Below are 16,894 nucleotides of genomic sequence, written 5' to 3' on the forward strand. Positions count from 1 at the left end.
TTCTGAGCTCTAGCGAAAACTAATTTTGAAGACTGCAGTTTCAATTTTTTCGAAAAAGAAATGGTTTAAACCTAACGAAATGACAGTACCTTTTGTGTTGACCCAAAAATCCGAAAATTTTGAAACCTAGGCATGATTATACTTTTCTGAAAGCTCTCAATGAGCTGATTCTGAAAATATAAGTTTCAAAATTTTCCGACTAGAAACGATCGAGTTATAAGACATGTTCAGAAATTTTGATTTTCGAAAAGTTTCGAAACTTCGAGATTATCAAACAAAAATCATCTTTTTTTTGAAAATGTTAACTATGACGTGATCCAAAAATTTATAAAAATTTCAAATTTCTGGATAAGGTCTGGAAACTTTTGGTGCATGTTGGAATTTGTTTTCAAAATTTTTTGAAAAATCCAAATTAGTAACTTTACCTGTTAAAATTCACCAACTTCGAGAGGGTGTTACAGTATTCCTGATCCACCCACCAAGTTAAAATTTAATGGATCGTACATATCAAAAGTAGAACTCCATTTTTGGATTTAACAACTTTTTGTAAGAGCACTTTCTAGCAAATTACATGCCAGGGAAATAACATATTTCAGTTCCACCTAGTGCGATTTTTGAGCTGTCGTCTTAAAATACCCATAACTCTCTAGGGAGTGTTTGTACAAAAAAGTTGTCAACTACAAAAATAAAGCTCTACTTTTTATCTGTATAGTGCATGCAAAATTTTCTTTGTGGGTCAATCAGGGATACCGTAACACCCTTGGACATTTTCAACTGAAAACAGCTAAAAATTGATAAACTTCACAATCATCATTGAATCGAAAATCAGACTTTTTTTCCAGCAAAAAAGACACTTTTTTTAAATTCAAATTTTTATTAAACTCCGGTTTCCCTCATTTCGTGGCCTAGAAACCCAAATTTTGGGATTCTAGGCCCCGCTTTTGAACTTTTTTTGTTGAATAACTCGGCCATTTGAACTGTTTTTTTGTAGTTTTTTACTGATTTTTGAGGTTCAGACGTGATTTTTAGTGAAAAATTTAATTTTTTGACCTAGAAAGTTGCCAAATTGTGTTTTTAGCTTGAAAACCCACTTTTTCGCTGAAAAATCCCAAAAAACTGGTTTGAACTGATTTTGTCGTTTTTTATCTTTTTTTTTTGAGGTTTTTGACAAGATTTTCAGTGAAAAACTCAACTTCTTAGCCTAAAAAACCCGCAAATCTTATTTTCACCTTGAAAAACCACTTCCCGTTTTTGAGCCGCAAGCTAAACGTTTTGAAAGCGCGCCGACGTCACGCTAGCCTTCACTAGAAGTCTTCGGTTTGAAACGCGTCAAAGTCGCGCCAGATACATCAATTTTAAACGAAAATTGATATCTTTCTGGAAAAGTTTAAACACGCGCCTGAGGCACGCCAGACAAAAAAATTTCACGTTATTTTAGCTAATAATTAGTGAAAACATAACAAAAATTGTTTTTTTTTTTCAAAATTTCAAAAGTACTTTGAATTTTTTTGAATGGAATTCAAATTTGTTACCTACTTTTCAAATCGAGGTTTCAAAGTTTTTTTTCCAAAAAAACTTATACAGTGTGCCAAGATCCTACCGTAACCCAAAAATTCGCCGGTTGACATTACAGCGGCTGTCAGATCAAAGGGCATTTCCGACGGTGGTAGGTCAAAAGGTTGATGAATGACAAAGAAAAGAAGGGTCCGACTGGAAGGTGTGGTGTGTCTCCAAGGGGGCGGGGCCATAAATCATTGTGCAGCGGGATGTAGAATGCTCTTGCCCCGCCCCCTCTAAGACAGCTGCTCAGGTCAATCCCCCCTACTTCCTTTCTCCCAAAACGTATATCTCATTTGTATCCAAGACCCAGCTGATGTATGCCGGTCGACCCCTCTCTTATTCCTTTGATTATTTTTGAATTCTAATATTTTCTATTTTTATTGTTATTCTGGATTGTGGAGCTCATTTGAGCTTTATGAGGTGAGTAATTCAGAAATCTTAAATCTTAGCTAATTTCTTTTTTGAAAACCTTCTAAATTTTGCAAATTTAGCTCGAGAAACCCTAAAAATCGGGTTTTTTGGTTTTAAATGAAAAATGAGCATCTGGATATCTAGGCATACAGACAGACACATTTCATCCTGAAAAAATTCTTAAGAATCGAAAAAATCCCATAATTTTGATCTAAATTGCAAATTGTAACTTACTAGGGCGGTGATCTAGACCAGGACTGTGAAAATGTTTTTTTTGGATTTTTCCTGAATTTTTTTCCAATTTTTAACTTAAAAACTGGTTTCTGGGGGTCTTATTTATAGTTTTTATACAAATTCAAGATTTTTGACTCCAAAAAACTCATTTTCTCAGAATTTTTCGGTTTTTTTCGGTCAAAAAAAGTTTAAAATAAAGTTTTTTGCACGGCCCTGAAAATTTTGCTCTTAATACATGTCTGGACACAGTTATGACGCTTTTAGCACCCAAATTTTACAGTATACACAGTAGGAATCAAAAATAGGGGCATTTATGGGAAAATAGGAAAATACAACGGTAAAAATGGCAAAAGTGTCTGGTATTAAGCAAAATTTTAACAGTGATAGTTTTCAAATGAATCAAGTCACATTTTATGTATAACACCAACTAAATTATTCCTTAGTAGGGCTAGAGAAATTATATTTTTAATTCCTAAAATTGAGGTATCTTGCGATTTTCCGCCCAAAATTCAAATTTTTCTAAACTTTTTGAGTTTTTGCTCACATAAATTTGTTTGCTCGAGCAATAGTTATACAATAAGGTACTAAGTGACCCAAAATTTCACAAATTTTTGCTGAAACCTTTTTTCTTGATTAATTAGAACCCCCAGTATATTACAAGGCATAATTAATTAATATATTTAATTGGAACCCGATTTTCAGGCAGCTCCCCTTTCGAGATCGTCCTCCACTACCTCTCCTCCAGCACCACCGTCCAAAATGCCTGTAAGATATTTAAATCGTTTTTTTCCATTCAAACTGTTTTAATTTTCAGACAAAATGGACTCAAGTCCGCCAGCCCCCACCACCCCCATCGAACCATCAGTGGGAGCTTGTGTGGAGGCTCAAGGCGGAGCCTTCACCGCCGCCACCCCCATCAGGGCTCCGGCCGGTAAGGGAGCTGCTCAATAACGTGAGTTGATATTTTCTTTTTTTTCTTTTAATAACTTTTTTTCAGTTCATCTGACAGGAGCCCCTTTGGGGGGATGAGGGGCGCCCGCTCCGGGAGTGGAATGGGTGCCGCCATGTGGAGCGGCGGGCCCCCCGAGAGGCCCCCAGGGAGGAGAATAAGGAGAATTGTGAGTTTATTTTCTCAATAATTGCACAAAAAACAAAATTTTTACAGAGCGCCCTCCACACACCACACCCTCCACACCCTTTTTTTGTAAATTTCTTTATTTTTGTAAATTAAAATAAATAAAAACAATAATTAAAAAAGTTTAATTACCCAAGTTTGAGGGTTTGGTTTCACTACAAAGTTACTCTCCAGGAGTGCGAGCCCAGAACCTGTTACAAAAATAGTTAATTGAGAATGACCAATTTTTTGAAAGAACAGTGCAATTTAGGCGTCCCAAAAAAAGAGTAGTGTTTGCATAGGTTATCTTTGATTTATTTAAGCTTTAATAATTTTTTACTTTAATAATAAAAAATTCAAATAGCTACGGGGGATGAGGTCATAGGCGCGCCAGACACCCAAAATTTTGGTAATTTTGCCTAATTATCGGCTCAAATTAACCGAATTTTCTCAAACTGGTGTCTGTCGTGCCTCAGGCGCGTGTGATTTTAATTTTTTCCAAAAAAATAACAATTTTTGCTTGAAGGCTGGCGCGACTTTGACGCGTTTCGAACCAAAGATTTCAAGTGAAAGCTGGCGTGACGTCGGCGCGTTTTCGTGGTTTAAAAACCTGGATTCCTTGCTAAAAATGGGGTTTTCAAAAACGTGGCTGGCGCACCTGAGACGCGTTTTTTGGGTCGAACCACTAAAAATTCTACGACAGTTTTGCCATATAATTCTGGCCTTTCGAGCTCCAGAAATATCAAAAACGCGTCCAAGGCGCACCAGCAATGTCTATAGCTGACAAAATCCGCAAAAAAAACGCGCCAAAGTCGCTCCAGACTCTGATTTTTTCTCAATAATTACACAAAAACAAATTCTTACAGAGCTTGCCACGTAGAGCGACGTCATGTAGAGCGACGAGAGCCCCCCCCCCTCCCCAGGAGCCCCCAGGGAGGAAAACAAGGAGAATCGAGGTAAGAAGTTTATTTACCGTAAAAACTGTAATAAAGGCGCAGTACTTCGAAACGAAAAAAAAGGGTTTATTTTGTTTTTTTCACGAACTTTGAAAAATAATTATTGAAATCCAGAAAAATATTTCGAATATATTAAGGGGGCGCCTCTATTAGAGGGTGCGCCACTATTATTCAGAGCGCCTTTTAGGGTGCGCCTCTATTATTTAATAATTGCACAAAAAAACAAATTTTTACAGAGCAACCCTCCTCCACCCCTCCATACACCACCACCACCAAAAAGTTTTTTTTAATTTAATTTAAATAAAATGTTTATTAAAAATACATGTGTTAGACTGTTTTTACTACTTCATTATCAATTTAAACGATGGGTGGGAGATAAATAGACATTTATTACATTTTTGACATTAGGATCAGGGCGGGTGCAAAAAAATTAACTTTTTTCGTTTTTAAGTGGTTTTCGTAAAAAATTTGCTGCGAACTTATGCATTTTGAACAGTTTTAAACTAAAAAAAAAAGAATGAAATTGAAATTTTGGACATCCGGGCTCACAGACAGACAGATATAGTTTTCCAGCAGTTTTATAGAATTTTTAAGCTGAAATCTTGTTTTTTCAGGATTTTTTGATTTAATTTTAAAATCTAGTAATTAAAATAAGGATTTTATAATTTTGCTTCGTGCTCAGGTTTCTAGGTGTCTTATTACACAGTTTTCATATAAATTCATAAAAAATTTTCGATTTTTTCAGTTTTCCGGTCAAAAAATTCTCAAAAAGCGTTTTTTTTCTCGATTTTTTTTGGTACAAAGTTTTCGAACAGCCCTGATGAGGATTCAGGCGTAGTTTAGTGTTTAGAGCAATAATGAAACCCCCCCCCCCTCACACCAACTGTCTCAGGGTGTGGAAAGAGCACAAGTATTGCTGCTCCAACCGCACAATGATTTATGACCCCGCCCCCTTGGTGACACACCACACACCTACCGACCCTTCTTTTCTTTGTCATCCATGACCTGCCACCGTCGGAAATGCCCTTTGATCTGACGCACCCGCTGTAATGACAAAAGTGAATCTTACAGTAGGTAAGGAACAATTTTACACTCCATAAATTCAAATTTGGCGGTTTTGTCTGTCTGTGTGTCTGTCTATATACCTTGTCGGATGTCCGCAACATTTTAAACAAAAAACAAAAAAGTTTGACGCCATGTGGAATCGAACCCTGGTACCTCAACCTATAACCACTCGGCCACCACTCCACAATTTTTTTTTCGAAAAATCGAATTTAAAAGGTTTCCAGAGTCGAAATTTCTGAATTTTCATGTTGTTTGTGTGTCCAGATGTCCACTTGACAAAAAAATTTGAAAAAACCTGGAGAAAGTTGGTTACTGTACAGTAGGTAAGGATCATTCTGAAACACCGTTAGGGTTACGGTAAGGTTTTGGCACTGAGGAATTTTTTTTTTGAGAAATTTTGAAATCTAGAAATAACAATAGTGAGAAAGTTGATTTCCATTCAAAAAAAATTCAAAGTACTTTTGAAATTTCGAAAAAAAAAATCAAATTTTGCAAACTCTCTGCTTTTTATTGAGTGCCAACCAGAACCCAAATCAAGAGAAAAACGCGTGAAAGGCGCGCCAGACTTTGGTTATTTTGACTAAACTAACCCGAAAGTTTTTTGTCTGGCGTGCCTCAGGCGCGTCTGTATTTCAATTTTTCTAGATGTCACAACTTTATCGGTGGCTGGCGTGACTTTGACGCGTTCTGAACCGAAAATTTCGAGTGAAGGCTGGTGCGCCTCAGGCGCGTTCTTGATGGATTTTAGGCTGGTGCGCCTTTGACGCGTTTTTTATAAATCTATATGAATTTTTTGAAAATTTTCAGATTTTTTGGGATTTTTAGCCAATTTTTCAAGTTTTCGCAAAAAAAATTGTGTCATGATTCATTTTCTTGCAAATTCTGACCCGATTTCTCATAAAAATGTCGCAAATCGCGGTGTTGTACATGTATACATACACAGGTGATTTATCTAATGGGAGAAGGGGGAGAAAAAAGTGAAAAAAACGGGAAAGGGGGACGATTATATCGGTCGTCGCAGTCAATGGACAGACGGATTCGAAAAAAAGAAAATGAAACGGATAGATAGCTTCTCCTCTTCCTCTCTATTTCTTTCATTTTGTGGTTTTGCGGTTTCCGGTACGTACTATGTGTGTCCGGATGTCTCATTTTATTTTTTTCTAGATTTTCCATTAGATTCCAAACAACTTACACAAAAATTATTAAAAAATACCGAAAACTAGCAAAGTTACAGATTTTCGAAACTTTTCGAAATGAAAGATTGCTCTGTAACTCTTTCAGCTGAAGTCTAAACAATTTGAAACATTAATATTTGAATTTAGCTCGCTCTCAGCTTTCAAAAAAGTACCCACAAGCCTATGTAGGGTCTCGACACGATTTACGACAGGGTTACTGTAGTTTTCGTGGTGGGACCCAAACTGCGTTGAACCTAGTCATGATTATACTTTTCTGAAAGCTCTCAATGCGCTTATTCGGAATATACAAATTTTTCAAAAATTGGATCAAGCCTAACCGAGTTACAGTAGTGTATGTGTTTTCGTGGCGAGACCCAAAAATTCGAAAATTTTGGAACCAGGGCGTGATTATACTTTTCTGAAAGCTCTCAATGAGCTAATTCTGAAAATGTAAGTTTCAAATTTTTTAGATTAGAAACAATCGAGTTTTAAGACATTTTAAGACATTTTGATTTTTCGAAAAGTTTCGAAAATCCATAACTCGGTGAATTTTTGTTGGTTTGGGATGATTCTAGGCTTGAATCTTAGGGAATAATCTAAATAATCCGAGAAAAAGAACAAAAACTGCTCAAAACTGAAAAAGTTGTCAAAAATCTTATTTTAAGACTCAAAATAACCGAAAATTGAAAATTTTTCAAATATAGGCATGACTATACTTTTCTGAAAGCTCTCGTCAAGCTGAATTCGTTGAAGATTACTGTATTACCAATTTTTTAGTATTATTTAGTGTAAATCACTCGCATTAGTTTCTTCCACCAAAACGACTCTAATCTACACCGCGGTGTCGCCGCTTCCTCCTGGCGGAAAACCGGTTTATTTTCGGAAAAAAAGTGAAAAAGTGGGATATATCACCTCCTTCTCTTTCACACACAGCTGCTGCCCGCTTTTGCAGTGCGTAGATCATTTTCATCGACATTTTTATATTTTTATAGGTGTTTTCAAGAATTTTCCACATTTTAAAGAATTTTCTCATCGAGATCGAGTTTTGGCGAGTTCTAGTTAATATAGTTGGATTTGCCTCGTTTAGAGCTTTCAGAAAAGTATAATCACACCCTGGTTCTGTGCGATTTGAAAATTTTTCGTAATTTTGGGTCTCGCCACGAGAGCGAAAACACAAAAAATACTGTAACTCGGTTAGGTTAGAACCAATTTTTGTGAAATTTAATTATTCAGAATCAGCTCATTGAGACGGTTTGAATAAGTATAATCATGACCAAGTTTGAATAAGTTTGGGTCTTACCACGAAAACTACAGTAACCCAAAATTTCATATTTCGCATCGAGACCCAAATCTCTTCAAACCTAGTCATGATTATACTCATTCGAACCGTCTCAACGAGCTGATTTTAAAAATTCAACATTCACAAAATTAGGCTGAAACCTAACCGAGTTACAGTACTTTTTGTGTTTTCGTGACGGGACCCAAAAATCCAAAAATTCTCAAACCGCTCAGAACCAGGGTGTGATTATACTTTTCTGAAAGCTCTAAACAAGAGGAATCTGAATATAATAAGAAAAATTCACCAAAACTAGATCTCGAGGAGAAAATCCTCAAAATCCTTAAAAATCTAAAATTTTCAAAAAAAAAATTTTTTTTTCGAAATTTTCAAATGCACTTTTTGTTGAAAATAACTGTATTTTACGTTCATCTGATTGAATATAGGGTGGAATTTATGTATTTCTTGTGAAATATGGCATTTTTAAACCTATTTTCTAGTCATTTTTCACATTTTTTTGGTCGAAAATTCCAATTTTAAGTCTATTTTTCGCAAGTTTTCTTTCTCCACCTATTCAGCCAAACCACTATAATATTACCTCCTATACCCTCTCCCCTGCCACCAGTTTCCCCCTTTTTCCGAATAACACAAAGAAGTGGAACGGTCTCTCTCTCTCACTCGAGAGAGAGAGAGACAGTACGACGTAGATCAAAAAGCGCGCCAAAGTATCTTCCCGCCATATAATATGTGTCTGTATACATAGCTGAGGATGGCATGAGGAGAAAAAGGGGGGATTCACTCCTCGAGAATACAAAAACTTGTTTCTGAACAATGGAAGGGAGAAGAGGGACGGTTTCTTCCATTCTCTGATTCTTCACTTCTTTTTTGGAATGTTTTATGTATAAATTCATATAAATCTTTATGGTTTTACTATTTTTACCAAAAAAACTGAAAATTTTTGAAGGCCCGGCTTCAAAAAATAGACCACTTTTTTTTTTGAAACTTTGCTTGAATTTTTTTTCAATTTTACATCAAAAATGTGAACATTTCTGATAATTTTTTATAATTTCTTCTGATTCTGAATGATAGTCGAAAGACTGACAAATTTTTTGACAAATCGAAAAAATTTGAAATTTGAACCTTTGGATGAAAATTTTGTGCTTGTCTTTCCAGAAAAGAGAAAAACGCGTCGAAGGTGCGCTAGACAGCTAAAAATTTGGTGTTTTTGACTAATTATTGGCTAACATTATTCGAATTTTCTCAAATTGCGTCTGGCGTGCCTCAGGCGCATTGCATTTTTTGCATTTTTCCAGGATAGCAAGTTTTGCTATAAATTCATTATTTTCCATATTCTTTGCGAAGAAAAGTATTCGCATAGTTTATAATTGATGACTAATAGTTTCTGAAACAGGAAAACATGCTTCTAGAATATGTAGATCAACAAAACTTTTTTCTATTAGTCATAGTTATGCAGTTACCGTGAAAACTGTATTACAACGACATTTTCTGGATTTTCATCGATTTTTTGAAAAAAATACCGTAAATACTGTATTATAAAGGCACCTGTAATAGAAGGGCACCTGTATTATAACGGCACCCCATCTCTACTCAGAATCCATAAAAATGTTTATCAGGGGGTTTTTTCTTGGTTCTGATTAGAACCAGTGTGTTTAGTCACTTCTAAATCAGCAAATAGAACGTCCAAAAAAGTTGTTTCGTTCAATTTCAATGAGTTTCTGAAACCACAAAATTTCTCTCGGATGCAGTCGAAAAATATAACGGCATGCCGTTATAATACAGTATTTACGGTATTTTATTTCGGACCTCGAAAAAAAGTTATCGGTTTTTCGTTTTTGGAAGAAAAGGAAGAATTTTAAACCGAAAAAATAAACAAAAGTTTCAAAAAGTTGAAATTTTAGGTCTGGCGGTTCTTGCAATATTCAGTCATTTTTCTCGTTTATCATCACTTATCGTTTGTTCTTTAAGTGAATGTAAATTTTAGTTTTTTCGGAATTTCGTAAATCGGGATTTTTCGGCGGAAAACCTGATCAGGAATAACAGTTTCTCAAATACTTAATCGGAGAGTAACTAAACGTTTAACTCGAAGTTTCTAGAATTCTGTAAGAGTGGTAAACAAAAATATTTAACGATTACTGTAAATTTTTTGTTGTCTAATCCTCCCGCATAAACAAAAATGACAACGATTTTTGCAAAAAATCACAAAATTGGGAAATTCTTATTAATCCCAAATAGCGTGACCAGGCCGTCAAGGTTGTTGATGCTCATACTTGTCAAGGCCCGGATAATTAGCACCGAACTTTAGAAAACCTTTCGACTATCATTCCATCATTAGAAATCATTAGAAATGTTCACATTTTTGATGAAGAACTGAAAAAATGTCAAAAATGTTTTTTTTTGGAAGCCGGACCTTGTGGACTGGGCCAGGGCCTTGACAAGTAAGAATCATCCTCAAAAAACTAGAATTTCTGATAGAAATCACAAAAACGTCTTTAAAATCATACTTGTCACGGGCCGGGCCGGGCCGGGCCGAAATCAGGAAAAATCTCGGCCCGGCCCGTTTTGAAACATTTTTCCAAAACATTTTGAGTTTTTGAACTTTTTTTGGAAATTGTTGGAAATTTTTTGAAAAAAGTATAGTTTTCGAATAAACATTTAAAATTGAATCAAAATGTGAATATGTATGATAATTTAAGCATTCTTACTGTTTTTTTTCGAAAAATTTCAAAAAAAAAATTGGTAAAAATGGGTACTCATTTAAGAATCCGGGCCGCCGGGCCGGGCCGGCCCAAGAGAAATTTCGGCCCGGCCCGATTTTTGACAAGTATGTTTAAAATTGTAGTTTTTGAACAAAAATCGTTCTCTTTTTGGAAAATCGAAACCCTTTTACACTTCTTTTTCTCTTTTTGCCCTTTTTCTGACGCTAATCCCCCAATTTTTCCGAAAACCCTTCCCTCATCCCTCTCCTCCAGAATCCAAGGACATCAAATCAATGTGTTAGCTTTCTCTGTGTCTCTCCATTTTCCACACTCTCTCATCTCTCTCCCTCTCAAACCATCGAAAATGTCGCAAAGCGGCTATATACAACAAGCAGATAAAAATGGTTATGAGAGAGTGAGAGACGCAGAGACAACCTGTTCTTCTCTAATTCTCTCATTTTATGTTTTTCCAGGAATGTTGTTCACCTGAATCACCGCTTCTCTACTACACAATATGTCTTCGTCTGCAAAAATTTACTCGGTGGAGGCGGCTAACGCCAAAAATGGTAAGCTTTTGATGTTTCTAAAATGATTAATCGAGTTCTCCATACTCGGAAACCTATAATCAAAAAAACAAAAAAAGTTTTGCCACCGTGGGGATCGAACCCTGGTACCTCGGAACCTTAACCACTCGGCCAGCACTACTTATCTCAAAACTCATTTTTCGATATTCCAGGTCAATTTTTTGCGGTTTTTTAAAATTGTTTTTTGTCAAAAACGTGGAATATTATAGTTTTCGTTTAAAAAAATCGGTCAAAAACGATCAATTTCAAGGTAACTGGAGTCGGTGGCCTAGAAACCTCCTATATCTCGAATCCTAGGCCACCAAACTTAAAATAAACTTAATATTCAAATTTTCCATAAAATTTCCAAAATTTTGAGCCCCATATTGACACACTTTAGAGCATTTTAATTTGGTGGCCTAGAAAATGCATTTCCTAGGCCACCGAATTCAAATTTCCTAATTTCTCCAAAATGGGTTGATATGGGGTTCAAAATTTTGGAAATTTTGTACTAATTTTGAATATTTTATTGGTTTTCTTCGAAAAAATTTCAAAAACCATTTTTCAGTAGCAGCACACAGAGCGGTCCCATTGAGTACCCGACAAATTCTGGCTGCCACTGTCACATTATCGATTTTTTCGTTTTTATATTTGGTATTTGCTCAACGACATGCAGTTTTGTTTTATATTATGACTGGGTGAGTTTTCTTTTGAAATTTTTTTTGAAATTAAAATTTAATATGCTTTAAAAACTTTCGACATTAAATCTGTGGGATAAAAAGTTTATATTTGAAATCAGCTCGTCGAGAGCTTTCAGAAAAGTATAATCATGCCTAGGTTTGGCTTGATTTGGGTCTTGACGCGAAAACTACAGTAACCCAAAATTTCAGATTTCGCGTCGAGACCCAAAATGCTCCGAACCTAGTCATGATTATAGTTGTCTGAAAGCTGTCAACGAGCTGAATCTAAGTACACAGGTTTCACAAATATCGGTTCATAGCTAACCGAGTTACAGTACTTTGTGTTTTTTGTGTTTTCGTGGCGAGACCCAAAAATCCGAAAATTTTCAAATTGTTCAGAACCCGGGCGTGATTATACTTTTCTAAAAGCTCTAAACGAGATAAATCCAAATATCATAACTACAAACTACAAAAACTTGATCTGGAAGAGAAAATCCTCAAAAATCAAAAATTTTCAAAAAAATTTTTTTTCGAAATTCAAAAAACAAATTTCCAGCTTAATCGCCGTATACATCCTTTTCGTCTATGCCTCTGGAATTGGCGCAGTACTGTATATGGTGGCTCGTGAGTACCCAGAAGACGAATTCGACTCCAAGTCAAGCAGTTCCAGTCGAGAAATGGAAGAGTCCAAATTTTAGGCCACGCCCCTTTTTTCAATTTTTTCTTCAATTTTTTCCAAAAATTACGTGTATTTTCAGTCTTTCTAGGTGTCAATTGTGCTCTATTTGTGATAGAATCGATAAAATTTGAATTTTTTTAATTTCAAAAAAAAATTTTTTTTCAAAATTAATTTTTTTTTTAAATCAATCAATACAGGCAATAAGAAAAAAAACAGGGAAACAATCGTGGTGGGACCCGTTTTTGGGGGTGATTTTTATGGCAAATGGTACAGTAGGATGGGGAAGTGGGCGGAGCCTATGGGGACTGGGGGGATACCGGTAAAAATTATAAGAAAATGACAGGAAAATTTGAGGAAATCGGACAAAAAACAAATTGTACATGATGAAATTTGAAAAAAAAAGCAATAAAATCGATAAAAATCGTATTTTCGAACTAAAAATTGACTTTTTGAGGTGAAAATTGGGGTTTTCATGTTAAAAATCCTTTTTTTTCACAGTTTTCATGTAAAAAAATCGGTTTTCCTCATCAAAAAATAGTCTAAAATCCACAAGAAAACATCAAAAAACACCAAAAATGAAGTTTTCGCGGTGGGACCCAAAATGGCAAATGGGGCTATGCGCCTTTAACCGGGTTACTGTAGTTTTTGAATTTTCAGTGAGAAATTGTAGGTTTTCGATAGTTTTTCGTGTTTTTTCGGGTATTTTTTGATGGAAAATGTAGTTTTTATTCGAAAATGAAAAAAAAATTTTTTCGAATTTTTTCATTTTTAAAAGTTTTTTTTTTCGAATTTTAATTGATTTCATCGCTTAAAAATGCATTTTCTCGCGTAAAACCCTCAAAAAACCACCAAAAACCACAGAAAATTCAAATTTCCCGCTTAAACTACAGTAACCCAGTTTAAAGGCGCATACACTCAAAATTGCGGCGGGAAATTCAAAATTTTGAGTTTTTAGATTAATTTTGATGGGAAAAACTCGATTTTTCACTTAAAAACCTTATAAAACTCAGTTTTCAGCTCGAAAACTCAATTTTTGCACTTAAAAAACCAGAATTTTCTAATTTTCTACAAATAATCCCTCTTCGCCGCTACAATTTCCACATTTCCTTTCGGTGGGCGGGGCAAACTGTCGAATACCAACGAATCTCTCATTAGTTGCTCCACGGCGAGTGCTTTGCCGATTTCCGGGTCGATTCTGGAAAAAAATCGATAAAAATTAAAAAAAAAAATTTTTTCGAATTTTTGACTGAAAAACATAATTTTCAACTCAAAAATTCAAATTTTCCGCCAAAAATCGGTCTATGCGCCTTTAAATTGGGGTTACTGTAGCTTTGGATCAATTTTTCAAATTTTCGAGTTTAGACCGATTTTCAGCGGGAAATTCAAATTTTCAGCTAGTTTTTTTGCGATTTTAGCTATTTCCAGTGAGAAAATCGGGTTTCCAGCTGAAAACAAACCAAAAATTCGAATTTCCCGCTGAAAATTAGTCTAAAAACTCGAAAATTTGAAAAAATTGAGTTAAACCTACAGTAACCCCAACTTAAAGGCGCATAGGGCGATTTTCAGCGGGAAATTCAAATTTTCAGTCAGTTTTTCACGTTTTTTCTCGAATTTTTAGTGAAAAATCCACATTTTTACGCCAAAAACTCACTTTCTCAACGACAAATCAGCTCGCGGGGAGTACTGTAGCGCTTGTTGACGTGCTCGGCGTCGCTCTTCGATTTTTCTGAAAATTCGGGAAAAAATGGATATAACTAAATGATTCACAAAAAATTCAAAAAATTTCAGATTTTCAGTGTTTCAGACGGCTTTAATACAATTTAATACAATTTTAGAAAAACGCGTCAAAGGCGCGCCAGGTAGTCAAAAAAAATTTTTTTTTCGAAATTTTTGATCTGGCGTGCCATTACACTAATTCTAAAGGATCTTGTCTGTCCAGAAACCAAAAAAATGGAAAAACGCGTCAAAGGCGCGCCAGTCCGCTAAAATTTTTTTTATTTTGACTGAAATTAACTGAATTTTCTCAAATTTCTTGTCTGGCGTGCCTCAGACGAATTCATTTTTCAATTTTTACCAGAAACAACGCGTCAAAGGCGCGCCAGATCACAACTTTATCGGTGGCTGGCGCGACTTTGACGCGGTTTTCAGCTTTGAAAAACGAAGATTTCAAAAGTAGGCTGGCGTGACGTCGGCGCGCTCTCGAAACTATCAGATTGCGGCTGTAAATGGATCTTTTAAAATGTGCCTGGGGCACCTGAGACGCGTTTTTGGCTCGTATCACTAAAAATCTGAGTCTGGCGCGTCTTAGGCGCGTTCTTCTCGGATTTCGTCAATTAGGGACGTTTCTGGCGCGCCTTGGACGCGTTTTTGTTAATTTGGTTTTCAGAAGTCAATTTTCGCTGTAAATTTGAAAATTTCAAACAAAAACATTTTTTTTGAAATTTTTTTTTTCGAAAATTTAATTATTTTTTCCGAATTTTCAGATTTTTCAGTTTCTAACCAATGTTTTCTATAATTTAATACTAAATACTCGAGTTTAAAACAAAAATTCAATTTTCAAAAAAAGAAAAAAAAATGTTGCCACCGTGGGGATCGAACCTTGGTACCTCGGAACCTTAACCACTCGGTCAGCACTTTTTTTTTGGCAAAACTCATTTTTCGGCATTTTGGATCTATATTTTTCGCGGTCTTTAAGGTTAAAATTGAGTTTTCCGTACCCGAAAACCTATAATTGAAAAAAAAAACAAAAAAAATTTTTAGAAAAAAAATTTTCAGTCAAAATAATTTTCCAGATTTTCAGCCATACCTCGCCGAGTGTTCCTCAACACAATCGAATGCATCATTCGTACACGACGGCTCTTCGGCTCGGGATACTGTAGGCAAGATGGGCGGTTGGGAGGATCTGAAATTGAAATTAGAGATTGGTAGATCAAAAAAAAAAAAATTGAAAAAAATCACCTTTTTTCTAATCTACACAAACATAGGGGAGAACATGATGCATATACATATAGATATAATAACATAATATTGACTGAAATTTTTTTCAGCAAAAAAAAATTTCAAAAAAAATTTTTTTTTTTGAATTTTCAGAAAAATTTCAGAAATAATCATCCAAATTCTGAAATAGAAACCATTGCTTCTTCGGCCGTACCGTCGTTTTCGGCATCTGAATATCCAAATTAGACAAAAAACGATGACGAGAAGGGCGGCGGCGCAGAGGACGAGGATTACGGTCAGTTCAAGTGTCACTTCTTTGAAATATGCCATTTTTATCGATTGATTCAGAATTTCAGAAATTAGCGGAGTTCATTTGGAAGAGGAGGGGGCGGGGCTTATCTGAAAAAATGGGAAAATTAGAAAAAAAAATTATGAGTGAAAACGGATGAATAAAGAGGAAAAATCACGTTGTTTGAAAAAAGTAAGAAAAAGGGGCGGAGCTTATGGGAAATTTTCAAATTTTTTGGAGTTTAGGGGGCGGTGGTTTTTTTTTGCTTTAATTTTTTCAAGGTTTTTATAATTTTTTAATATTTTAAGCTCAAAAAGACTTACGAAAGAAACTGAAAAAAACCGGATTTTCAGATTTTCGAGATTTTCAGAAAAGTGGGCGGAGTCTCAGGAAAAGTTTTAAATTTTCGAACTCATCGAAAATCTAAAACTATCAGAACTGTCTCCTTCCGAGACAGCCTTGATAACAAATGAGGGCGGAGTTTCAAAATTTTCGCGAAAAATGGGAGGAGCTTGGACTGAAACTGATAAGAAATTCAGGAAAAAAAAAAGAAAATCGGATTCAACGGATTTCGAGTGCACTAGACTGTTCCACAATGCAAGCTAGAGACAAAGTTCGAAGTTTCCAGATTTGAAACATTTTTTGATAAGAAAATATTTTTCCCTCTTGAAAAATAATCGGATCAGATGATATTGGCATGTTCGAGAAAGAGCACAATGTTCATTCACTTTTTTCTGCAAAAAATGAAGAAATAAAGTTGTGGAAAATGGAAAAACTCGGAAAAATCTGACAGGGTAGAAAAAATCAAGATGCGACTTGTTAAAATGATTTCTGATTTGAGATTTGAGACCTCTAGAATGGACGGTTCTGATTCTGACAGTACACATGGCACAGTGCCAACATGATATAATTATGTAGAACTCACTACTGTAACCGCATCATTTTCAGTGGATCCCGGTAGATTTTAAAGGGTTTCAGGCCAAAAATGCAATTTTTTAAATTTCTGATTTTCTAGAAAAAGTTTTTTTTTTTTTCATTTTCCGTCCAAAAATCATGTTTTCCATCAAAAAGTACCCGAAAAACTCGAAAAACCCACTAAAAACCATCGAAACCCCCTTAATTTTCACTGAACATTCAAAAACTATAGTAACCGGCTTAAAGGCGCCTAGCCCGCATAAAACTCTTTTTTTTTTCCAGAAATTCAATAAAATTGTCTCAAGATCTTCAGTCGAGACACC

At 35.3% G+C, this 16,894-nt stretch overlaps 2 protein-coding genes across 2 annotated transcripts; one reads left to right on the top strand and one right to left on the bottom strand.

Moving 5' to 3' along the window:
• Positions 1 to 11,022: 11,022 nt before the first annotated feature.
• On the top strand, positions 11,023 to 12,449 carry GCK72_015685 (uncharacterized protein; the record flags this gene model as incomplete). Its single annotated transcript, XM_003095077.2, has 3 exons — positions 11,023 to 11,074; positions 11,640 to 11,769; positions 12,308 to 12,449. 3 exons carry the CDS (start codon positions 11,023 to 11,025, stop codon positions 12,447 to 12,449), a joined length of 324 nt encoding a protein of 107 aa, XP_003095125.2.
• A 1,046-nt stretch (positions 12,450 to 13,495) lies between these two features.
• Positions 13,496 to 15,697, bottom strand: GCK72_015686 (uncharacterized protein; the record flags this gene model as incomplete). Its single annotated transcript, XM_053731067.1, has 4 exons — positions 13,496 to 13,625; positions 14,082 to 14,156; positions 15,237 to 15,332; positions 15,582 to 15,697. The coding sequence occupies 4 exons, from the start codon at positions 15,695 to 15,697 to the stop codon at positions 13,496 to 13,498; spliced, it is 417 nt and encodes a 138-aa protein (XP_053585839.1).
• Positions 15,698 to 16,894: the final 1,197 nt, after the last annotated feature.

This window comes from Caenorhabditis remanei, chromosome IV (genome assembly GCF_010183535.1).
Source record: "Caenorhabditis remanei strain PX506 chromosome IV, whole genome shotgun sequence".
NCBI lineage: Eukaryota > Metazoa > Nematoda > Chromadorea > Rhabditida > Rhabditidae > Caenorhabditis > Caenorhabditis remanei.